The sequence below is a fragment of the Barbus barbus genome, assembly GCF_936440315.1.
Source record: "Barbus barbus genome assembly, chromosome: 16".
NCBI lineage: Eukaryota > Metazoa > Chordata > Actinopteri > Cypriniformes > Cyprinidae > Barbus > Barbus barbus.
In genome coordinates this window covers 6309275-6334169 of record NC_136744.1, presented here as the reverse complement: position 1 = coordinate 6334169, position 24895 = coordinate 6309275, and the positions used below count along the sequence as shown (strand labels likewise).

The window sequence follows — 24895 nt, the reverse complement described above, 5'->3', positions numbered from 1 at the left end:
CTACATGACAAATTACACAAATATAACTATTAGCGTAAAGAAAACAACTGGAAATATTGAAAAAAAAAATAGTTTAAGCCATTTAAGATTCCCACCTTTCGAGCTTGGGCAAGAATCTTGCAGGCGTCGATCACAAATGTCAAAGACTTCATCTGTAAAGCTTCATTAATAGAAAACACCTTAGTCTCCAGATTGATTGCAAAGTCCTGCAGAAAGCAATAGACGGACATTTATAAGAAACTTATAAGAGCTTAAAGTTTGAACAATGTAATGAATGGCTCCAACAAACCTTGGCTTGGTTATGAAATGTGCATCTCTCATTGTAGTCTTGGAACTTCTTCTCTTGCCTTGCAGCTTTACTGACCTGCGATTGCATATTAATATACAGGACTTTCAGGGCAATTATTCTACTATTATAAGCATGTATTTGCCTGTGTGTACAGAGGCCTCCAGAAGAACGGAATGTGCGGCCGTTATGGTGAAGCGTTCACCTCGTATTTTGACATTAGACAAAATATATGAGACCACCTCTGATCCCCTTCATATAAATTGAGGCCTCGTGTCTACTTCTTGAAAACAGATTGGTGTCACGGCCAAAAAAGTTAATAAACAATGACGGGTGAAACAATTAAAACTGTATAAATGATTGTGCAAAAGACTCATGATTGTGCAGGGACTCTTGGCTTCATTATCTCTGGCATCAAAACCCAGATTTATCACTCACCCTTACCATCGCTGAGCAGTTGTAATAATCTTTATGCGTTGGCTTCCATGGCTTCAGACATCTCCAGCAAAATCCATGATTACATTTGGCACACGTCATACTACACAGAGAAAAAGATATGAGGTATACACTTAGGATTAAAGTTAACCGTTACATAGTTCTTAAATTTAACAATAAATGAGACATTTTTGCATGCACACTCACTGTAGGCAACCCTCGTTCTTCTCAATCTGGGCCTGGCAGCTGGGGCATCGTTTGGATATAAGTTTGGCCAGATGTTTACTCTGTGCTTCCATACTCATTCCCTCATAATAGCCTCCATCATCCATCCACTGAGACATGTGACTGCAGCTGGCTGGGTAATGCGCCTGATGATTGGACAAGAGAGATTACTGAAGCATGAGTACAGATTACACAGCACAGTACAGGTATAAATCTCAACCATTTCAGAAAACTTTTTTAAAACCGTATTTATTTTAAGATGAAATATAACCTGCACATATTCTCAACAGGTTTCTATTTAGCAGCAATTCTTTGATGATTTTAGCATTAAGATGAGCCGAATTTACCTCTGGGAAGTTACAGCTGAAACAGGAAGACCAACAGCACTTGGAGCAGGTGCCCATGCTACCAATGTTCTCCTTGCACAGGATCTGGTCACAGCCCTGAGGGTTGGTACACCAGGTCAGGTTGGAGCAGCACTCCACGAAGCCTCGCAGAAGGGCACTGTCATACTGCAGGAGAAAGCACAGGATACAAACTCATTCTCCAGTCCCTCAACACACCCAGTATGTGTGCTGACCTGCACGCACTTTGGCAATGGTGTCCTTATCGGTGAGGATGTTGTGAAAGAACTTGGAGGTGGGCTGAGCCCGGCAGTCTGTGATCGGACAGTCGCAGTTCATCACCAGATTCTGTTCGATACGAGCAGTGAGGTACTCCTGCCAGCAGGACTAATGGGAAACAGAAATAGCATGACAAAAGCACACAGTTTAACATAACTTCACATAAACCTTTAACATCTTTTAGGGCCAGATTTACTAACAGCTATAACTTGAAAACTAAGTTTGAGCACATATTTCTCTTCCACAAAAACCGAGTACAAATATTTCTGATCCTCACGTACGAAACAAAATAAAAATGTTTCTAAAATTTCATGCTTCATAGCTTTTTTTGAAAAACTGATTTACACTACCGTTCAAAAGTTTGGGGTTGGTAAAAATGCATTTTTTGTTATTATTATTTTTTTTTTTTGAGTCTCTCACACTCACCAAAGCTACATTTATGTACAGTAAAATACAGCAAAAACAATAATACTGTGATTGTATTACAACTTAAAATAACCGTTTTCCATTTTAATATATTAAAATATTTATTCTTAAAATAAATTCTATAAAATATATTCCTGTGATCACAAAGCTGAATTTTTAACAGCAATTACTCTAATCAATGTCACAGGAAACACTAAGTATTATTGTTGAAAACAGTTGTGCTGCTTAATATTTCTGTGGAATAAATCTGTTTTTCAGGATCCTCTGAATATTTGAAATATAAATATTTGTATCAATGTAAATGTCTTTACTGTCACATTTGATCAGTTTAATGCATCCTTGCCGAATAAAAGGTAACTTCTTAAAAAAAAAAACCAGACCCACTTTATAATTAGTCTTTAACTACTATGTACTTTCCCTTAATATAATCACATTTGATACAATGCACTTAATGTGTACATGTTTTCACAATGTACTTACATTTAAAAAAATAATCTGTAATTAATTTCAGTAGTTACATCTATAACTACATAATTACCACTATCCCATAACCAACCTTAAACTCAATCATAGCACCAAATTTGCCCCTAACCTTACACTTATCCCACTTCAATATAAGCAAAAGAGATCTGTACTACAACATAATCAGAATGAGTACATTGTAGCAAACAATTAATTATTTTGGAAGCAAGTACATAGTAGTTAAAGCCATCTAATATAAAGTGGGACCAATATAAACTGACTCCAAACTTTTGAACAGTACTGTATTTACTTAAGACATCCCTTTAATACGCCCCGGCTAAATGTGCAGTTTCCACAGGAAACACATCAACCCAGTGTTTAACTCTGAAAGGTTTTAGCCCTAAACTCACCCTGCAGCAGTAGTGCATGCAGCAGAGCATGGGAGGGGGGTCACTCTCTTTGGACTGGGAAAGGCACACGGGACATTGGGCCACGGGGCCTGGGGCTGGCTGGGGGTTGCGGATCTTGAGGCCGGCAGCCAGGACCAAGGCGTCTGGGTCGTCTGTGTACCGCTGGATCAACAAGTCCACGTTCCATTTGCAGTGAATAAGCAGGTGCTCGGCCCGGTCCAGATCCAGGCTCAGGGTTCCCGCCACCTGCTGGATGGTGCGCTGCATCAGCTGCTTGACATCCTCCTGAGTCATTGTGCGACCCATGGAGAACAGCACGGCCTCCAGCACGCCGTCCTCCGGATGCTGCGGGGGAACTATTAGGCCTCCCAGGCTGCAGAGGGAGATATATATACACAAAACGTCATTATGTGGATGTGGACTGGGAAATCGCTGACTTTCAGGGATGGGTATTTTGAGTCTTAACAACAGGCCCAGACAGAATCTGCAGACTTTTCCACATTCACAGTGCTATTTATTTGGGAAAAATCTGTAGAACGGATTTAAACGTGGTAAAATCCAATACTATACTTTCATTGGTAGCTGGAAGAATGATCAAATTAGCCAAAATATTTCATTAATCAACCAAAAAACAATAAAAAAAAAAACTTCTAATCTAATTGTGCTCTTCCATGTGGCCTTGCTCAAAACCATATAAAAGCCATTTAAAAAAAAGCCATTTATTGATTTTATTTTAGTCAAATATAAAAATTAACTCCCTCATATGCACCACTTTTAATAAGGCAATAATATAATTAACCCTTTGCATTGTTTAAAATGTAATTTGTTAATTTTGAAAAATGTATCACCTTTAAAATGATATCAGCTAGCACATCCTGAATTTGGCTGCATTTGGGGATGAAAACCTCTTTTAGACGAGTATGAATATTTGATAAGATACTAAACCATATAGCTAAAACTTATTTTGAAATTACATTTTTAAATAGAATAAATGAGCAACAAACATGAATCAAAATTTAAAATGTCTTTATTTTTTTAAAGTGGTAAACATAAGTTGCCTTGTTTCTAAATATTTAGCATATTTATGCTAAAAATTCTTTACTGAAGAAGCAGGAGTATTAGATTTTTAAAAAGTGGACAAAAAACATGAAAGAAATTCCCAGTAGACTCAGTCTTTAAGCGGTAGTTCACCCAAAAATGAAAATTCTCTCATTTACTCACTCTAATGTTGTTCCGGAGCCCATAAGACTTTATTCATCTTCAAATCACAAATGAAGATATCTGAACAGATTTAATTTAGTCTTTTATTCATATATAAACATTGATTAATGCACAGACATAGCACATAAATGGAAGCTTAAATGTGCTTTTTGTGCATCAAGCAAGTGCGTTTGAACTGCAACTGACCATATGTGATGTGCTCTATGCATGTGTTTTTTCATATGTGAATAAAAGACTAAATTAAATCAGTGTGTCTCTCTTCAGAAGACTTGGATTAAACCACTCGATTCATTGAAAGTACTTTTACAATGTTTAAAAATTTTTATTAAAGTTTTGGTTGCATAGCCTTTCAATGGATGAAAAAAAAGGATGAGGCAAAAAACTAAAGAAATTAAAAATACCTTCATTTGCGTTCTATAGCTAAACAAAACTAACCCTTTCACTATGGCACAGACAGGAACTGAGCAGCCTTCATTTAATAACAGGACTGAATTTCAGTCCACCGATGATCACAAACTTTAGTGCAACATAAGAAAAAGAGCATCTCATAAGGCATTCCATTGGCTGATGCCAATATTCATTCTGACCAATTAGGAATGGACTAGCTCTGTCCGTGAATAGGTCACAGTTATTGCAACTGCAGATGTTAAACCAGATCAAAACAGAAAAAAAAATTAAGCAAAACACTTCCTGTGCCAGTGAAAATGCATTTGCCTGTATTTGCCTTAAATACAGACTCTGCTCCGAAACCTAGTGAGCTGCTTCCCTGTTTACTGCCGACACAGGCTGCTGTCTTCTCAGATTAATGATTTGGAAAGCTCTACATGAGCAGCAACTCCACATATCCCACAAACAGCTGTCTGGCTGCTGAGAGTGTAATGTTAGCTGACGACAAACTGTCACACATAGTATATAGGGTAAACGTACCTATTAAGCACACTTCCATTTTTGAGATCAGATTATAAAAGGAAAAAAATTCAGAGGCTAGATTCAATGTTTTATTGGTTTGTTTTATCTGATTTTTGAATGTTACTTAGCTGAAAGTGGACTAGTATAGAAGTTGATATGATGACACTTCATTATGAATATATAACTGATCGACCTGAATGCCTTGTTGCTTGATTCTAGAGTTGTTTTTTTGTGATTGACTTTGTACCTTCAAAAAATATATATTTTTACATTTATTCTTTAAAAAAATTTCCTTAAAATAAATAAGAATTTTTAATAATGCATGATGTGAGTTTAATGGGAACAGGGGTGTGCTTAAAGGGTACAAAAATGTACCCGTTAAGCACAGCCAGGCTTTTTTAATTTAATGATGTATATCTTAATTGAAATGCTTTTGTCATGTAAAATAAAATTAAATATTTTTGTGTGAGAGGTAATTTTATTTTAACATAACTTTTTGTACTGAAACCAATATCTTGTGCACTAAAAATGTCTCAATGTAGATTTTGGTGAGCTTAATAGGCACGTTCACCCTAGATGCTGCATATCTTTCATAATAGCATCAGCAGCCCATCAAGGTAGGAAACTCACTAGGTTTTGAAACAGACCTGCAAACACAGGAACTATAAAGAGCTTTCAATAAAAAAGCAAAAGGATAGACAAGCTACTCGCCCCAATGAGTGCACCTGTTCGGTATCAGTGCATCTCTCATTTCAGAAAAAAAAAGAAAAGCCCTGAGAGGGGAGAAAAACGTCAGTGAAAGCCATGCTCTCTGCCTCCTTTCTTGCATGGGGGGTCTAGGGATCAAGGGTTAAGATCATAAGCACACCTGGTGTCGGCTTTGCTGCTGCTTGCGGAGCTTTTTTTCACGTCCATCTTAAAGGAGAACTGCGCCTGGCCCTTGCGGGGTGTGGACGGGTCCTCCATCAAGAACTCCACAATGTGTGGGCTTTCCTCGTTGCGGCGGAGGTAGCCTTTGTTGATGACGTGCATGATGCAGGACAGAACGTCTGTAGTGCTGCAGCTGAAGCGAACCGAGGCGCGAGTCCGACTCGCCTCCTGCTTCTGACACCGGTCCAACACCTGCAACGGCACAGGAAACATGCAAAGCACAAAAACTCATCTTCGGTAACGGCTGGTTTTTCACTTAACACTAAAATCTAAAGAAAAAAAACATATATACAAAATAGAACATTTTCCATAAAGACAAAGTCTACTTTCAGAACTATTCGATTTGAATTTTCAGGAAAAATGAAATCTTTCTCTGATCTCTTGTCAGGTGTTCTCGAACCTCTTCAGGCATTATAGGAGAACATTTAGAGCTGTTAAACTGGCAAATGGAGGTTTCAAAAAAGTATTGAATAAAAGGGTGCCATTAATTGTGGCCAATGTGTATTAGAGAAAAACATTTATTTCATAATGATATTTCCCCCATTTTAAATTCTTATTATCCAAAGTTTTTTTTTTTTTTTTAAATAAAAGAACAAAAGGATTAACAATGCAGATACATTTTCACAGCCGCCTTCTTCTTGATCGTATTTACCAAGGGTGCCGATATTTTTGGCCATGACTGTAAATGATAACAGTTCGCGTGGAGCAGCATTTATTTACTGTGAACGGAGCCGTTCTGAGACGGACGCAAGTTACGTAACCTACACGCATGTAAAGAATTAAAGAGTGCATATTAAACCTGCATCGCATATAGTTATTTCACTGAATCGTAACATTTCTGAATTCACAATAGCATTATGATTTATTATGGTTTTTAAATGGGTTTAATATGTCATGCAGCCTTGGAAAACGGTCTTATAATGGGTTTCATGGATTCTCGTCCGTGGAATGTGCCACTTCTGGTATTTTGGCACTTACTTGACACTGGCAAAAGACAATAAAGGATTTTTTTTAAACAGATTATTTGAATTGAATCAAGGAACAGTGACAGCCCTAATTCTTACATAAACCCTTCACAATTTTCTTTTCTATTGCAATTATTAGATTTTGGGAGATGTGCTTAATTATCCTAAAAAAAATAATATATATATATATATATATATATATATATATATATATATATACCCCAGACAAATCAATCCATACTTTACCATGAACACTAAATTGTCAATATGCATCTCCTTCTCATTCTTCATGATCTGCACAATGAGACAGTAGATGTAGTTCCTCTTCCTCTCTAGTGTGAGTGCAGCATCTTCATCCACATTCAGGTAGGTCTGCTTGGGAAGCAGGAAATGGAAACCGTGTCTGTCTGAGCTCTGCGAAAGGGTCTTCTTGTTCAGTCCCAGGACCCCTGAAAAATTTAGAATTAAATGGTTTTCAGTTAAGATTTTTTTGTACATTCAGAATTCAAAAGCACTGAACCCTGAGTGATGCAAACATTGAACTTTTTAAATGCATTTACACTAAACAAAACACTAATAAAAGTTTGGAATAATTTGCTTTGTTTTTTGAAAGTCTCTTATGTTCAATCAAGGCAGCATTTATTTGATGAAAAATGCAGTTAAACTGTATTGTGAAATATTTTTAGAATAGAGTTTTCTATTCCAATATATTTCAAAATGTAATTTATTAAAGCTGTATTTTCAGCATCATTACTCCAGTCTTCAGCGTCACATGATGCTTCAGAAATCATTCTAATATGCTGATTTAAAGCCCAATTATTACAGATTTCTTATCATTATTGAGCTTCAAATCAGCTGCCAAAAATTCACCTTTGGCATTACAGAATTACAAAATTTAATATACGTACATATTTAAAATAAATATAATATTTAACAACTTTAGTGTTTACTGTAGTTTTGATCACATAAATGCAGCCTTTGTGAGCATAAGAGACCTTCAAAAACAAAAAAAATCTGAATTATTCCAAACTTAGTGTATATTAAAATACTTACTCTATTGTATTCCTCGATGCACTGATTTTAAAAAAAATCAATGCATTAAGAAAACAGACGTGATCTCGTTCTGTCGTAATGAGCAGGATTTCTCACCTTTCATGGGGTCCTGGTTGGAGCCAGTGTGAGTGAGAATCCCCTTCTCCCCTGCAGTGAGAGGTTTGAGGGCATGGCTCAGCATGGCTGGAGAGAGACCTGTGGACTGCTGCAGCATCTCCACATTAACATCCTGTAGAACAGGAAGAAAGTGAACAATTCTGATATATAAAAACTTCATATCATGCCCAGACTTGTTTTGGTCTTCAGATAGTACCTCATGTTTGTTGAACTGTAGCAGGATGTACATCTGCAGTGTGGAGACGTAGAGAGTACAGGAGCCATACTGAAGCTCTGCGTGGCCAAGCCAAGTCCATTGCAGCCGCCGAGGCTTACTGTGGGTCAAACCATACATGCGCTGACCTACAGGACAGATACACGCATACAGATTAACTTCAAGCTACAACAGAACAGCCAGAGAGAATAGGTCTTACTAGACTGCATCGTTTGCATTTAGAGGTCGAACAATTGATTGGCCGGCCGATTAATCGGGCCGATTTTTTGGCCTTTTTTAATTAATCGGCAATTAGCTTCAGCTAATGATGCCAGGACAAAACAGACCACTTAGAAAGCGTAATTACCTTTTACCCTACTGATGCCGACCGTGCTTATCAAAATTATAAGTGCAAAAGTCATTTGCATGTGAAAGTAGAAACAATTCAGACTAAACTTCTGGGCTGATTATGACATGCACGTTAACTTTCCTCATGAAATGTGTCTGTGGGTCCGACAATATGATGTCATCGCTCGTGGCCAGTGCACTCTTAAGCAGTTATGAGCAGCAGGATGTGTAATATGTGTGAATTTATTTTTCACTTAGATTATGGCCATTTGACTTATAGCAGAGGCCAGTTTCTCCCATATATTGAGTTATTTGTGGCGGCTCGTCACAATATCAAAACCGACCGTCACAAACCGATTTTCCAAAAGTCTTATACTTCATTGAATAAACTGAGCACTGCATGTTACAAAATTAAAATGCAGCGCGGGTGTTTTTATATGAATGTATCTTTGAACCGACCATCTTCAGAAAAGCTTGATGTCATTTTCATTTAGTCTTTCCTGTAATGCCTGATAAAGTCACGTTTATGAGCACAGCACTTATTTGAAAGCCGTAACTGGGGAAACCACTTTACTTGTCCCGCTCCAACAGCACCTCCTGCTGGCAGAGAATTTGCATTTGCAAGTCTGTGGGAAACATGGTGTCTTGTCAGCAAACAAATAAAATAATGCTTCAGAACTGTTTTGAGAAGGTGCTTAGGTTTTGAGCCATGTTGTATTATTATGAATTAGGCTACTACTACTACTACTAAACATTTACTCAAACTCGTTTATGAGATTAAAGGGTAAAAAAGAAAAAGAAAATTAGCTAAACATATTGTCCAAAAAAAATCGGCATCATATATCAGCTGCCCTGATTTCTAAATCTCAGCATCGGCCAGAGAAAAACCGGTCGACCTCTATTTGCATTGCCGGAGATCATGGATATTTCACTAACCGTTGGCATAAAAGTCTGTGAATTCAGCCAGGTAATTGCAGAGTTGAGCAGGGAAGTGTTTGCTGGGGTCCCCGAGATAGCAGGGAGCCGACACAACCCAGCAGCGTGGGGACAACACCAACACTTTCACCTCACTCTCTTCCTCGGGTTCAGACACGGCCTCATCCATCATCTGATCACAAAAACATGACAAACCACAGAACGCACAGCATTAGCATTTAAAAGAACAAAGGATTTCTAGAAAGTCTGTTGGCATCTTACTAACATCACTACTCCGGTATACATATAATGCACAGGGATGTGCATCAAACATTTCATCATGATTAGGGATGTGCAACAGTGATCGAGTACTCGGCCCGGCCGTGACAGCGATGGCCGTGTAAAAAAAAAAAATTCTGATCGTTATAGCAGCACTTTGGGCGGCACCCTGAGCTCTGATTGTTTAGCTTTTAGATTTTCTTTTTAAAAAATACCAATTTTTTAATAATGCTGCAGTGCTATTTTCGTCATATTTGTTCAACAGTAGGCATACTACAATTAAAATTGTTTTCGTACATCATATGGCAGGCAATTTCAGGAATCACTTGATAATGTAGATGAAAATATAGCACAAATCAGCCATAAACGTTGCATTATAATGGGAACTTTATAGAATGTGAAATCTATAGTAAATTCTGTCTGCTTTCCTTGCCCGTGTTATGAAAGTGCATCACGGAGGGAGCCCTCTCTCACGCTGTCGCTGTAGCGCATAACTTAAATTTCACTGGCATTTGCATCCTTTTGTGCAGATACAAGTTGTAATGTTACGTCGATGTTATGCATCTAAGTTATCTGATTAATATCATAGGATGTGTAAACGAGGGTGGAGCTCCTTATATGGGCATGTCTCCCGGAAGAGCACGATCAGCGCTCAAGTGTTCGTCACTCTTTAGCTCCGCCCACAGCACGCCTCCAGGAGCTCGGCTTTTTTCGGAGAGAATCTTAAAGCTGTATCTTTCTTTTATAAATATGATAAAACTAAAGACTTTTTGGAGATATGAATGATACAGTATTACTCTATAGGTACTCAAGATTAACATGAGATTGGGTGAAACTGTGTGTGTTGTGCCCCCTTTAATAACATTGCTGCATCATAATCATAATCTAACAGTGTTCTAATCATGCGTTCATGTTTTCATAGACAGGTTTTCATGTCTTATTTTTATTTTGAACATTATTTTTCATAACAGTCTTCAGATATTTTCATTATCTCCATTACGGCCATGCCCACCCCCAGGAGTCTATTATTCTCACCTCCTCAAAGTTCTCCAGATTTTTGTCCAGCTGCTGTAGACGGTAAAGATGAAACTCCTGTTGAAGCTCCTCAGATTCAGTGAGGTTGGTCAGCATCTGCTGGGGAAACCGGTTTGGGAAGCAGGTACCGATCTGCTCCACCACAGCGTTCTCTAACCACACCTTCCCCTGACCCAACAGCCGATCACCCAGATAGTACCTGAGCACAGAAGAACAGAAAAACAGGGTAAACCATAATAAAAGCTAGTGATTTCCCAGGAAAAAAATCCTTGTGCCATGCTTTTTAATCTTATAGAAATAATGACATTTCATTGATAAAAAGTTAAGTTGATCACCCATTTTTAGAACAAATACAAAAATAGTGAATAAAATATCAACAATTCTAGAAATGAAAAATGTTTATATCCTTGTTTCTGAAACATTACTCAGCCGTAGTTAGCAGCAGCTGTTCTCATACCTGTAAAAGTGCTCAAAGGTGTTGGCCAGCTCCAGACCCGAGAGAAACAGCATGGGCTCCAGGAACTGCTGTAGCTGGTTCAAGGTGTCCACATTTCCAGAGTCCACTCCACTTTCCTGGATCATCTTGTCTATGTACTGTGCAAAACGTTCACTCACCTTCAAGTGAGTTATTAAAAATAAATAAACAGAATTACTTTTTAATTCTCATTTCAATTCAAAATATCCTAATGTTCCAAAACCTAACCCTAATTAGTTCTTGAATTATGAATTAGATTGCATGGGCAATATGACAGTCAGGTTTCACAACATTCACCCAAGTATTCCCTGTTGACTCACATGCATAGCGGTCAGGATGGAGAGCTGGAGCAAGGCGGCAGAAAAGCCCTGACGGAGCGCAAGTACAAAGGCAGTGTGCTGGCCAAAAAGTTCCTCCATGGCATTCTTCAGCCGGAGGAACAGACCCCTGTAACGCTCTACGAAGTCAGGGAGGCTGCATGTCAAATCTAGAAAACTCTTTACCTGGAAAGAGCCAAACAAAAATGACTTCAGAATTATAGGAATTGATAAATGTAATTTTGCATTAGTACAGTTCATTTCTGGCTGAGACACATTGATGGTCAATCAACATTTTTAATTAAACTTTTCATTTTGTTCAGGTATTTTAACTAATTTGATTATACTTCCACCTACTAAAAAACAGTGTAGCAGCCCCACATTTAAATCCTACATTTCACCAAATCTAAAATAAATGTCTAACCTGTCGCTGAACGACACCTTGCCAGCACAAAGCGATGCCTGCAATGCTGCTAGTATTCTTCACTTTTGGTTTGCTAGAGGATGAAGATGAGCTTACTGCTGTCGTTTCCTTATTCTTTCCCTCTTTACCATCTGCAAAACAAAAAAGACTCTTAACAAGTTGCTCCACATTTCAAAACCAATCACATGTCATGTGGCTACTAACCAAAACATCAGAAAAACAATGTGCCAGCAATTAGGGCTGCACAAAATGATGGTTCCCTTTAAATCTGTAGTTAAAATCTAACATGCATTATGAAAACAAAGAATTGCAGTGTTTATTTTTAGCCTTTACTACAAATCCTACAACTACAAGCAAGGCTTTCTGTAAAAAAAACAAAAAAAGCAACAAGAGTTTTCCAATGTAAAATAGAATTGAAATACTAAATGTTATATAATATTAAATTTTATCATTACTACAAAAATAATATTCAACTAGACTAGGAAAAAAATTAAATAATAATAATAAAAAACAGACACTAAAGTGGACCAGACTTTCAAGTTTTGGCTTCAATGTGACTGCAAAGAGAACAGTTCATTGTCATTGGATTTGATTTTCAAGTACGAGTTTGGTTCTTATAACAAAGATTCAAGTGTGAACTCTTTGTACTGGCTGCAGAACATGGACAAAAAAAATTATTTTGGAGATAAAAAGGCATGAAAAATGCCTTTTATCAGCATGAAAGCTGTTGTTTCAATATGGTTTATGCTTTTTTTCTTGATATTTTGTTATCCAAGCAACAGAAATACATGACATTTTATTTATTTATTTCAAATTGCAGTTGTAAATGATCAAATCGTGCAGCCCTACCAACAATATAAATGGGAAGCCAGAACAATTCAAAAACAAATTTAAAGAGCGGAACTGAATTAATGAAAAAATTTAAAATAAATACATAAAAGGCATGGTCGTGGTTAGTTTGGAGTTCAGTTGAGCAGATGGATGGGGTGCTGGAAAATACATAAAATGAAGTCAAAATAAAATAACATTAGCATCTACACTATTACTTACTCTTCAAATCTCTGCTTCTGTTGATGCCTTCTGAAAACAAGAAAAATACCTTGAAATACAGAAGCCTTCATTTAACACAATCTACAGTAGGTGGTTTAAAAACAGCACACCTGTTCTCTGGCTTACCAGAAAAGACTTCGATAGGACCAACATTAAACTAAAAAAATATGTCTCATATAGGGTACAACAGGGCTAAAGGCCCACCTTAAGAAAAAAATTGCTATTCACTGCGCGTAAGATGTATAATTGCAGAAATATACATATATATTTGTAGTGAACATCAATGGAGCAACAGATTTTGTGTGAAAATAAATCATTCAAGTTGTTTATTTCATTTAAAAATCTTATAAATGTATGAGGTGGCAAGAGGGGCCTTTTACCCCACACACGGGTAAAAAGCCCACCAGCATGGGGTAAAAGGCACACAGTATTGATACAAATACTTCAGCTAAAATAATGCTTTTTGACAATGTCCAAGTTAATACTTCAAAACAATCACTTTAGCAAAGTTTGTACAATTTTCTGCTTATTTTGAAAAATAAAATAATTTTTTGTTCAATAAATATACTGTCATTAAAATGTTAATATAAAAATATATTTTAAAATCCAGAAACAAAATCATTTTAATAAGTAAAAATTATGAAAGCACTGAAGGAGATCCAATAATAATTGAATATATATTTACAATCGTAACAAATTATATTTTATTATATGATATGATTAATATCATGTTTTTAAATATGGTTTCATTCTAAACATGGTGATTATCTCTAATATGGACACCCAACATAATATATGCTATTTACCATCTGACTCTAACCATGTCATGTCAACAAATGGAAAAGTCAGCCATCTATTAATTATCATGTTACTGTGCCTTTTAGCCCCAACAACAGGGACCCCAAATACCATACTTTTAGATATTCTTTCGTTATTTAAAAACTGTTGCTTTAATTATCTTAAAACTGAAAATTGTTAAGACCTTTGTCTCAAAATATATGCATTAATTTTAGCGATTCTAATTTGCTACTTAAATCTACAATATTTTTTAAAATATTAGATCAAGTAAGCACAGAATCAACTTTGCACTGCTGCACGCGATCGCGTCAAGGATCAGACAAATATACACGCGCATCTTGAAAAGCGAACGTTTTTGGTTACGTTAGTGGTTTAGATGAAAATAATATCAAAGGCGCCTTTAGCCCCGCTGTACCCTATATAAAGTACTCCACAGTAGTCGCACTCCAGTCTCTAGAATGAAGTACTGTAGTTTGTATTGTTTTGAAGGCACTCACTGGATTTGATGGGAGGTTTGAGCTCTTCTGTATCAACTGTGCTGGTGTCCACATGGGCAAGCAAATGAGTGAGACGCCGCACACGGGAGTTGAAGATGGAGGCTGAGCTCTTACATCTCTTGGAGGATGCAGTGTTCTCCAAATATTCATTCATCAACCAGAACAGAGGGCTGAGAGTAGAAGTCTCTGTAATAAAAGAGATCAGAAATTCAACCAAAATGGACCACCCAGTTTATACTGCACATAAAACTGGAGATACCGGATTGATAAAAGCCCTTTTCAGAAGACTGACACCATAATTTGTATAACTGTTTTTCAGCATTAATCTATTATTGTGGTATAATATATTTCACATAAACTGTTCTCTATCCAGCATGTAAAAACGAAACAAAAACTGGGGTTTAATGCTTTTTGCGTGTTTGTCAGATGGTCCTTTCCTTTTTAAGTGGGCGGTACTTGGCCAGAAGAAGCTGGAAATTGGACCAGACTTCAGTCAGGTAAGTGCTGGTTACCTGAGATAGTGATGCTCTGTACGATGGGGGTGATGAGAGCTTCCCAGCAGGTCCGGCCTAAAGCCTCTGCGGCCTCGGCGTCAGGCAGAAAACGGTCAGCAAACATCTGCTCATGTTTCAGGGCACTGTTTAACCTGAAGCCCAGAGAGACGCACAAAAATTTAAGGGGTTTTAATTCAAATCAGCAACAATAACACCTCCTACCATCTTAATTACTAGCTATGGCAGAAGGTCTCACTTGTTAAAGAGCTGCAGCAGCTGGTTCTTGTCCTCCAGGATCTCCTGGCACCAGGTGTGAGCTTTTGTCGTATAGAAGAGATAAGTGCGGCAGCACAGCTGCTCCTTAAACACCGGCCAGAACGTGGGCTTCGGCCCCAGAACCTCAAACCCATGCACTCGTGTGTCAATGCCGCCCTGTTGACAGGAAGAAACATAATTTGTACTAGAAGTGGAATAAAGAACATCTCAGGATTTTCAGATAACTTCAGGCAAGTTCTGCCACATTTCATTCTATAGGTCTTACCTGTTGGCATCTTTTGACTCTGATCTGAATGATGGGCCAGAAGCGGGTCATATTCTCCACCAAAACCACATGACTGGCGGAGGGTGCCACATTTACCTGTTCAACACAAAAAAATGAAAAGAAAGTATCGTCTTAAAAGTTCAATGTGCAGTACCTGCAAGAAGGAGATGAATGAGAAGGCTCTCTCACAGTGTTGAGTTCAGTATTGATGTTTGTGGGATCATCTCCTCCTAGGGCTACAATGCGAGCTGGCATGTAACTCGAGTCCTCACTGGCTACAAGCACAGTCAGCTGCCTGTGAATGAAGAAAATGATAAAGCATCTTCATCAGTTGCAGTGACAAATGTATTCTTCAATTAAAGGGCAATTTTCTAGGGTTTCTAGGTCCAATGTTTTACCTTTATAAGGGAAAGTATTTATCAAACCATATTAAATATATGTCAGTAAGACACAACAGGGAAGTTACAAATGAATGAATGTTGTGCAGTTTTGAATATAGAAATCCACCAGAACAAAACAAGTGACTGTTTTTATGAATGGGTTGTTTGAAAGTTCATATGAATACTGGTACTACCCACTATATTTTACTAACTAAAACTGAGCAAAAAATAAAATATTGACAATATCGTGAGTAAAGTTTACTGAACTTCAAGAAAACACATTTAGCTTTTTACACAATTGAATTATGCTGATATTCGTAAAACCGGCACATTTGCTTGCGTGATTATTGCTTAACTAGGGGATTTTTTTGGTCCCTTCATCTTGAATTTGAGGCATTAATTTCCAGCACCGATTAGCTGTTCCTGTATTGATAATCTAGAGTTTCTTTTAGCAGCATTCACTAAATAAACAATAGCTAGGCCAGCATACCTGATGATCACCCCTTTATGCATGTAAATGTTGATAAAATGGGAGCCGGTACAGCCGTTGGATTCCCAGTAGGTTTTGGGGTTTTTGTCTGTCAGCTTGTTAGCTCGATGGTGATTGGAGGAGACCTCCACCTTCTCCCAGCATTTGTCCTCTTTCAGTTCCACACTGGAGCCTGGAGAACATCGCACTCAAATCAACGAAATCAAACGTTTGGTAACTGGAATAGTTATACCTAAATCTTTGCTAGTAACAAAGCACAGTTGTTCTTAAGCAAATATGTTTAGCGAATATTTCACCCAAAGATATGTTAGTACATATAGTTCAAATTCTTTCGTTTTAGTAGGTACAGTACAAAAGATGATTTTCTTTTCCATACAACGTGGATGATGATTCTCACACAAAGCAATCTCATGATTTCAGAAAACTTTGAAGTCATGATGAAAGGGAAGTAGCTACAGATATTTTCTTCTGCATTGTGTCATACACCCGTGTTTAAGGAATTATTGAACAAAATATGCAGGGCAGGTCTTGGTTCTATCCATTGGTTGGAATAAATGATACATAAGATTCAAATGAGTGAATAATGAATTTAACTTGGGGTTATTGCTTTAATGATTATACATTTTACAAGTGTTTAATGAACATACCTTGGCACAAGTTCCGCAGGAACACATCAAAGAAAGGAATATTGATTGGATGATGGCTGCGACGATGCTCTTCAATCTGACCAAGGACCATCTAAAGATACAGATATGGAGTGTGTAATTAATCATTATACATTCTAGGAATGTACATCCAATAAAACCTGCTTTAAGCTCCACCTAAATGTGTATGTAAAAGACTTCTAAGGAACAAGTCTGTCCGAGGTCAGGTGACCCAGAAACCAGCCTAATTATATAAGGCTTCTTCAGGCAACTCAGACTAGTTGATTTCGAAAATATTTATTTTTGAACAGGCCACCCTTTACCTGTATACATCCCGCCAGCACACTGGTGGTCATTTTCTTGTAGAGGCTGGCATATTTCTCACAGTCGTTGATCAGGTCCCGCAGCTCTGTGAGCATGAGCAAGCTGGTGCTGTGTTTGTCCACGGCTTTGATGAGAGCGTCTTTGGTGCCCAGCCGACACATCACAACAGCATAGTCTTTATTCAGAGATGCAAGTCGATATAAGAAGCGGATAAACTGCTGTGCGACCTAAGTGGGGATAAAGAGGAATTAAATACTACCGTTATGAAACCATGATCTTATAAAGCTAAATGAAGGGAAAGTACCTCTCTGTCACTGACAAAGGCTGTCATAGATGACAGGCAAGGCTCAATACTCTCATGCCATGGCAACAGATCCTCCTGGTAGTTATCCAAAAACTTGTTCAAAATCCTGTGGAGTATGAAATAGTAAATATATTATTAGCAAATAAAACAGTAATCAGTAATCACAAAATCAACAATACAATATTGAAATCAAGATTTAAGTAGTTTGAGGACTAAACATTTTTTTATTTTATTTATTTTTTATGGTATTCCAAACACGTATGACGTTCTTGCATAAAAAAAAAAAAAAAAAAAAATAAATAAATATACTTTTTCCATGTAATTACAGTGCCCTCCATAAGTATTGGAACAGTAAAGACAAAATTGCTCTGTTTGCTGTGGAGTCAAGACATTTGCAAATATGACTAAAAGATGAATATGAGACAAAACTACAGAATGTCACATTTTATTATTTGCCGTTTCAACACATACATGTTTTACCAAATAAAAAGAACAGCACTTTTAGAGTTCATCCCACTCATTGATGTGAGCATAAGTAATGGGACAGTTGAACATAAGGCAGATATAAACGATTAAAAGCTATTATTTAGTTGCAGATCCCTTGCACACAATCACAGCAGTGAGTCTGTGACCCATAGACATCACCAGACTCTTGGTCTCATCCTTTGAAATGCTTTTCCCAGCCTTTAATGCAGCCAATTCCAATTGTTGCTTGTTTTGGGGAGTTTCTGCCTTTCCTCTCCTCTCCAGCTGGTGAAATTCATGTTCAATCAGATTTAAATCTGGAGATTGACTTGGGCAATCTAAGACTTTCCATTTCTTTGACCTTATAAATTCCTTGACTGAACTGGCAGGGTGTTTTGGGTCATTGTTCTGATGCAATATGAAGCACTTCCCAATGAATCTGGTGGCATTTTCTTGAATATTGGTAGCCAAGATGGTTTTGTACCCTTCTAAATTCATTCTGCTACCTCCACCATGCTTTACAGATGAGGCTGTCTGCTTGGGATCATTGCAGTTCCCTTTTTTCTCCACATTTTTTCTTTCCCATCACTTAGATAAAGGTTCATCTTTGTCTCATCGGTCCATAAACACAGTTCCAAAACTCTTCTGGCTCACCTTTGTGCTTTTTTGCAAACTCTAATCTTGCCTTTCTATTTTTGGTGCTGGTCAGAGGTTTGCATCTTGCTGTGTAGCATCTGTAATTCTGTGTCAAAGTCTCCTGAGGACAGTAGATTGTCAGAGCATCACCCCAGCTTTCTGGAAGTTGTTGGTGATTTTACAGACACGTGATTTAGGATTCATTTTCACAGCTTTTATGATTTGTCTGTCATCAACTACTGTTGTTTTCTCAGCCAATCAGGTAGTTGCTGGTGTCACTGGTGGTTTCCAAACTCTTGATTTCTCCATGCCCTTTGTTTTTGCTAGAGCTCTGACTTCCTCTTTTCTTTTAGCACCAAATTGCTTGCTTTTCTCTCAAAGTCAGCTCCCTCGTCTTCATCCTGGTTTGTGTGTGTCATCATCGAAAAAAATTTTTTTTTTGGCTAAATCATGTTTTAGATAGGATGTCAACAACCACTTAAAAATAACTATTTACTACATACAGATAAGGTCAACGGTAATAATGTTTATCGTTCTTTAATTGTAACATTATACCATGAATTGCAGTGAAACTGTTATACAGTTGAATTTTTTTATACCACAGTCCAGTGTTTCCCACACTTTTTTTTGTGGCGGCATATTTATGCAAATTCCTTCTCTGCCAGCAGGAGGCGCTGTTGGAGTGGTAGAGATCGAGATTCCTCTGGTAATGCTGTACACAAAGCAGCGCTCTGCTCACAAACGCTGCTTTATCAGACATTACATGTAAGATGAAATAAAAATGACATCCAAAATTTTCTGAAGACAGTCTGTATCCTTCAGAAATAGTGACATAAAAACACCTGCACCGGGTTTCGATTTTGAAACGTGCAGTGCTCATGTTTATTCAACGAAGTCAAACCCTTTTGGAAAATCTATTAGTGGCGGTCAGTTTTGATATTGTGGTAGGCGCGACAAATAAATCAATGTATGGGAAACACTGTAGTCTCATAATTGAAGTGTAAATTCTGCAGATTACCGGTATTGTACTGTCAGCAATTTATAAAAAAGTTTTCATAATTGTAACATACATATTTACATAATTATTCAGGTGCATGCATAATAACTTGAAGCTACAGCAGCACTTCGTCGTCGTCGTCTTGCCTGATGCACTCAAGCGTTCTAACCACAACCTCGCCCCTCCCCACCCGCCAGTCATTCGAATTTCCGTAGGAGGGATCCCTTTGGAGTGGACTTTGAGATTTGTAACTTTGTAGATCTTTTTTATGCACAAACATACACACCGACTAAAACTCAAAAAGTGAAAAAGCATAATAGGACCCCTTTAAAAACGTTAAAAAAAACATTAACAAAAGCAGTAATTCTGCTGTAATAGAATAAAAAAAAAAAAACAGTATTGCAGAAATGAGAATTTAATGACTATATATACACACACATACACGCATAAATATACACATATGCACACACATATGAATATATATATATATATATATATATATATATAAAATCAAGCTACTTTGAGGTAGATGCCCCCAATGATTATTTATTTATTATTATTATTTTTTTACAGATCCTTGGATTTTAGGGTCAAATGTGACCTAGACATGTTTTTATGAGTACATCTACCTCAAAGTAGCTTGAAATAGCTGTTACATTTACATTTATTCATTTAGCTGACGCTTTTATCCAAAGCGACTTACAATTGCTATACATGTCAGAGGTCGCACGCCAGGTCTGGAGCAACTAGGGGTTAAGTGTCTTGCTCAGGGACACATTGGTGTCTCACAGTGGATTCGAACCTGGGTCTCTCTCACCAAAGGCATGTGTCTTATCCACTGCGCCATCACCACCCCTGTTAACTATTTCTTACCTAAATAAGTCAAGGGCTCACCTCAGGATGGACAGCTGTACAGCCCGATCCACTCTGTGCTGATCCACGAGGCGGATGAGGTCCTGGAAGGTGTCTCTGCTGCGCGTTACCTCATTTCTCTCACCCTCCAGCTGGGAGGCGTCGTCACAGAGCAGCTGCTCCAGGGTCAGTATAACCTCTTTAGTGACTGGCATTTCCTTCAGACTCACCACCAACATCTTCAGCTCTGTGTCCTTAAAGTCATGCTCATCTTGAGACTCTACAGAGGCGAACAGAGCTGTGTGTTACTTCAAATAAGGTATTAACATGTGTAATCCAAGTCAAGAATGAATGTGCATTGCTTTATTAACATACTGTTTATTACAGGAGTGTAGAAATCAGTGTGTTGGAGATGACTATATATTTTAGCCCAATGCCTTTACAAATGTGGCTTAAGTTAAATTTAGCAAGCAGTTAAAATAATGCATGATGGTACCTTTTTTCTCCAGTTTGTGAACCATGGAGATGTGGTTGAGGGCGATAATAGCCAGCATGCTGTGTTGATTCTGGGCAGAAAGGCACTTCTTTAGCGTGGCACTGACATTGCAGGCGACTAGCTGCTCTGCCAGGCTCTTGTGGCTGGAAATCAGCATGATGATGACCAGCAGCCCGTTCCGCACGGACAAACCGCAACTGCTCAAACCACAGGAGAAAAATGAATGTGAATTTAGCAAACAAAGATCCTACATCTAAAGTAGACTTCAAGCTTCTTACCCTGCCGTGCTGAGCATGAGGTCAATGGCAGAAGGGATGGTACACACGGGCCCTTTGGAGCCTTCAGGTGTAGCAGAACCTATGCTCGCAAAAATCTCCAGCATCATCTGATTGCCAGACTCAGACAGGGGCAGACAGCCACCCACACTGCGAGGGTCATGTTTACTGGCACCTGTGATGACCTTCAGAGTCTGGAGAAAGCAATTCATTTTTACTTCAATAGTATTCAGCAAATGCACACTTGCAATGTACTGACAATATGATTTAAAAAAGGAATAGAATTGTAAAGAATGCAATGCAATGGCCAGTGTTGGGTGTAACGCGTTACTAAGTAATTAAATTACTTATCCACTGAAAAAGTAAAGTAAGGGATTACTGCTCATTTTTAGGTAATTTAATTACAGTTACTTATAAAGTACTTGCGTTACATACAGTAAATAATTTCAACAGTTCAAAAATCAATATTGAATTTGAAATCTAAATTGAAAATCTAAAGATAAAATTGAATACAGCGTCTTTAACCCTCTGCGCGCCGGCGCGTTCACTTTCAGTTTTTCCTGATTCACAGAGAAACCTTAAATACTCAGATACAGATAAGACTAAAATCAATCGAATTTAAAAAGGGCCTACTTTTATTTGTGTACATTGACAATAACAACAAAACATTGTGCTTTTGCAAAATAAACAAAACAAACAGGGTGCGCTTTGTCATCTAGGTCTCCATAAGCAACTTTCTACGCATCACAAACTCAGCGAATATTTGACACAGAGACATGAGAAATATGTCTATAGAAAGCTTGTGTGTCTACCTTTAAATTAACGAATTCAAAAACTAATATTCTCTGATTATGTAATCCGTATGAAACTAAAGCGAGGTACAGTCTCTCCTGTACATGAAGCTTGAAGTGTCTACTTTTAAATGAACGAATTCAAGTCGAAAACGAATATTCCTGATTATGTAATCCGTATGAAAGCGAGGTACAGTCTCTCCTGTATCTGAGCTCATTATATGCAGTCACCTGCGCGCAAACACCCTCATCTAAATACAAAAAAATAGATAAAAAACAAAAAACAAAATGATGTCTAATTTTCATCATTTTTGAAAGAAGTCCTGCTATGAGGAATTTCTATTTGTCAAACAAAGGTGGTTACATTTTTTATAAAAATGTTTAAGTATTACAGTTGTTTTAAAGCAAAAACTATTTTTTGTTTGATTCAAATTGATAGAATAAAGAGTTTAATTTCTATTAAGGTTTATAGGGATTTTAAGATGTAGCCCAATTAGTCAAACTTTTAGTCAAACTGCAGTTACCAAAATTTATTTTGTAGTATTCAAAGAAAAATAGTCATCAGTTATTCTCTCTTTAGACCAAGTCAAATTAAGCTTATGAGAAATTTGAAATCAAGGATTGAATTTGGAAATTTCCAAATTTCATTTTTTGGTAGAGATACAAATTAAACAAATTTTTTCATATACAGTAGGTTTACTTAACAAGTATACATTTATTTAACCTCTATTGTTGGTTAACACTGATGACACATAATTAGGAATGCTGTCCATTTAAGACGGAAGGTATGCATGTAATACTGACACACATTCAGTTTTCACCCACCTGTTTACGCTCACTTAAGCCATAACCGACTGTATTCACGTGAGATACTCTGAATATACACGATAGACATTTGGACTGCTGTGTGTGTATTTGAGTGCTGAGAACGGATCGCACGCTGTATGAGACCTGAGAGAGAGTACTTCTATCAGCGCGCTTCCGCCTATCCAAATTATAATTGAGCGGGCATATTATTAGCAGTGATTTCAGAATGAGGTTTGTATGTGTGCACTGAGAATGTTGTGTGTGCAAATGCTAGTTTTGTTTGTTTTTGTTTTTTTTAATCTGACACTGCACAAAAAAAATTAAGTTTGTTGCTAATCATTGACATATTCAAGACTATAATCATCCAAATGCTTAGCATTTAGTATACAGAATTTTTTTTTTTTGTGGCATTAAGTGTACAAACTGGCGTTTAAAGGGTTAAAATCTTGAACATTTATTAATTATTGTAAGTTATGATCAGGACTGATGTTGATAAAAAGATCTATGCCAATGAAAGCTGAAAAAAAAAAAAAAAACATACATAATATTTTTTATGACAATCTGAATGGACATTTTTTACCTCTAAGGACCTCATTGTAAATTTTTTTATTTTTTTAAATTGCACGGTGGTTAAGAATTCAATTAACATATCTTTTCTTATTGAGTCTGAATTTATTTTTTCCTTTTTTTTTTTTTAAACAGCAACCCTCATACTTAACCAAAAACAATTATGATGTTCATTAATGTTCTAATTACACTGATTCAGTAACTTTGGTTTGATATGACTGGATGAACAGTGAAATTCTGGACAGCAGAAACTCATAAACCTCATGCCCTTGAAGACATAAGAATTTAGTTTGCATAAATCCTCACTCACCGCCAGTGCAATCTGCTGCACCTGTATACAGGTAGGATACTCCTGCATGCAGCACAGGATGGCTTTAACACCCCCTTCTGTGGCGAATGAGACCCTCCACTCGTATTTCAGCATTAGACTGCGGGTCAGCAGCAGCGCAGTGACAGCGTTCTGCTTGGGCTGACTGCCAATCATCTCCACCAACATCTTTAAGACTTTGTCACTGAAAAAGACAAGAAAGTTAAGTGAAAACTATTTGCAATATAAACGCCAAATCAAGCTCCTTTACGGCACATTAGGGCTGCACAAAGTTTAAATGGTAGATCACGATCATTTTGCTCTCTTTACATTTCATCAAAATTACTGCATTTAAACATAAGCACATATCAAGAGAAAAAACTCGCATGGTTTAGCATGTAGTCAGCAAACAGACTGTCTGTTATACTTTTATTTGCACAAAATATCTCAATAGAGATCGCTAAACTCTAAACTACATGTTTGCAGGCGTTTTAAGCTCATCAGTGCCTTTTCCATAATGTAGAGTGTCTATAATTTACAGGTTTGGAAGATTAAGTAAGAAATTTAAGAAAAAAACTCTGATTGGGGGATTTAAACTCTTGAAATCTGGCAACGGCAACCATGAAAACTTGAGGGGGCTTGTTACCAATGCAAGATAATGCCAAATTCTAATTAAATGTTTCAGGATAAATAACCATTGGGCAAATAAAATCGCGATCACTATTAAAATACAATTCACCTTGCAGTAGGGCTGGGCGATTTTTCAGATTTTATCAATTAATTCGAATTGAATGTTTTGCCATGATTTTTTTTTTTAGAAATCGAGAAAATCACGATTTTGAATACAAATATGACCAAATGTTAGAATTACACTTGATAACAGTACAGAGAAAAGAATGATCCAACCGCATGTCGGCGCACGTGCTTAACCGTTCACGTGTGACGCGCTCATATCGGTAGGTGTCATTCACACAGAATGCGCTTGTGTTGACAAACATGTGACGTGGACAGTGGAATAGGCAAGAAGATGGGAATAAACTTCTTTTACCTTGAGCGCAGTGTTTTTAGACTGCCGTTTCAAGCATGAGACGCTGCATAACAGTCAAACACGTCCATGTTTACACAGAAAAAT

At 37.4% G+C, this 24895-nt stretch overlaps 1 protein-coding gene across 8 annotated transcripts in view; it reads right to left on the bottom strand.

Annotated features, from left to right (window-relative positions):
• LOC306882819 (cullin-9-like) overlaps window positions 1-24895 on the bottom strand; it is a 62826-nt gene that overhangs the window by 4150 nt on the left and 33781 nt on the right. For 2 of the 8 annotated variants that reach the window (XM_079437732.1, XM_079437736.1), the window contains 30 exons: window positions 23767-23968; window positions 21295-21485; window positions 21017-21213; window positions 20563-20800; window positions 17571-17676; window positions 17266-17493; window positions 16946-17036; window positions 16299-16470; window positions 15618-15723; window positions 15429-15524; window positions 15144-15319; window positions 14906-15039; window positions 14394-14579; window positions 13099-13128; window positions 12049-12179; window positions 11628-11810; window positions 11290-11447; window positions 10833-11031; window positions 9540-9711; window positions 8259-8404; window positions 8042-8174; window positions 7139-7341; window positions 5866-6119; window positions 2868-3240; window positions 1537-1677; window positions 1294-1458; window positions 929-1092; window positions 725-824; window positions 290-364; window positions 96-206 (listed from right to left, as the gene is read on the bottom strand). In XM_079437732.1, coding sequence (XP_079293858.1) covers window positions 96-206; window positions 290-364; window positions 725-824; window positions 929-1092; window positions 1294-1458; window positions 1537-1677; window positions 2868-3240; window positions 5866-6119; window positions 7139-7341; window positions 8042-8174; window positions 8259-8404; window positions 9540-9711; window positions 10833-11031; window positions 11290-11447; window positions 11628-11810; window positions 12049-12179; window positions 13099-13128; window positions 14394-14579; window positions 14906-15039; window positions 15144-15319; window positions 15429-15524; window positions 15618-15723; window positions 16299-16470; window positions 16946-17036; window positions 17266-17493; window positions 17571-17676; window positions 20563-20800; window positions 21017-21213; window positions 21295-21485; window positions 23767-23968 — 4861 coding nt within the window. The remainder of the gene's footprint in view (window positions 1-95; window positions 207-289; window positions 365-724; window positions 825-928; window positions 1093-1293; window positions 1459-1536; window positions 1678-2867; window positions 3241-5865; window positions 6120-7138; window positions 7342-8041; window positions 8175-8258; window positions 8405-9539; window positions 9712-10832; window positions 11032-11289; window positions 11448-11627; window positions 11811-12048; window positions 12180-13098; window positions 13129-14393; window positions 14580-14905; window positions 15040-15143; window positions 15320-15428; window positions 15525-15617; window positions 15724-16298; window positions 16471-16945; window positions 17037-17265; window positions 17494-17570; window positions 17677-20562; window positions 20801-21016; window positions 21214-21294; window positions 21486-23766; window positions 23969-24895) is intronic. The other 6 variants (XM_079437734.1, XM_079437738.1, XM_079437733.1 and 3 more) reach the window with 3 other exon arrangements.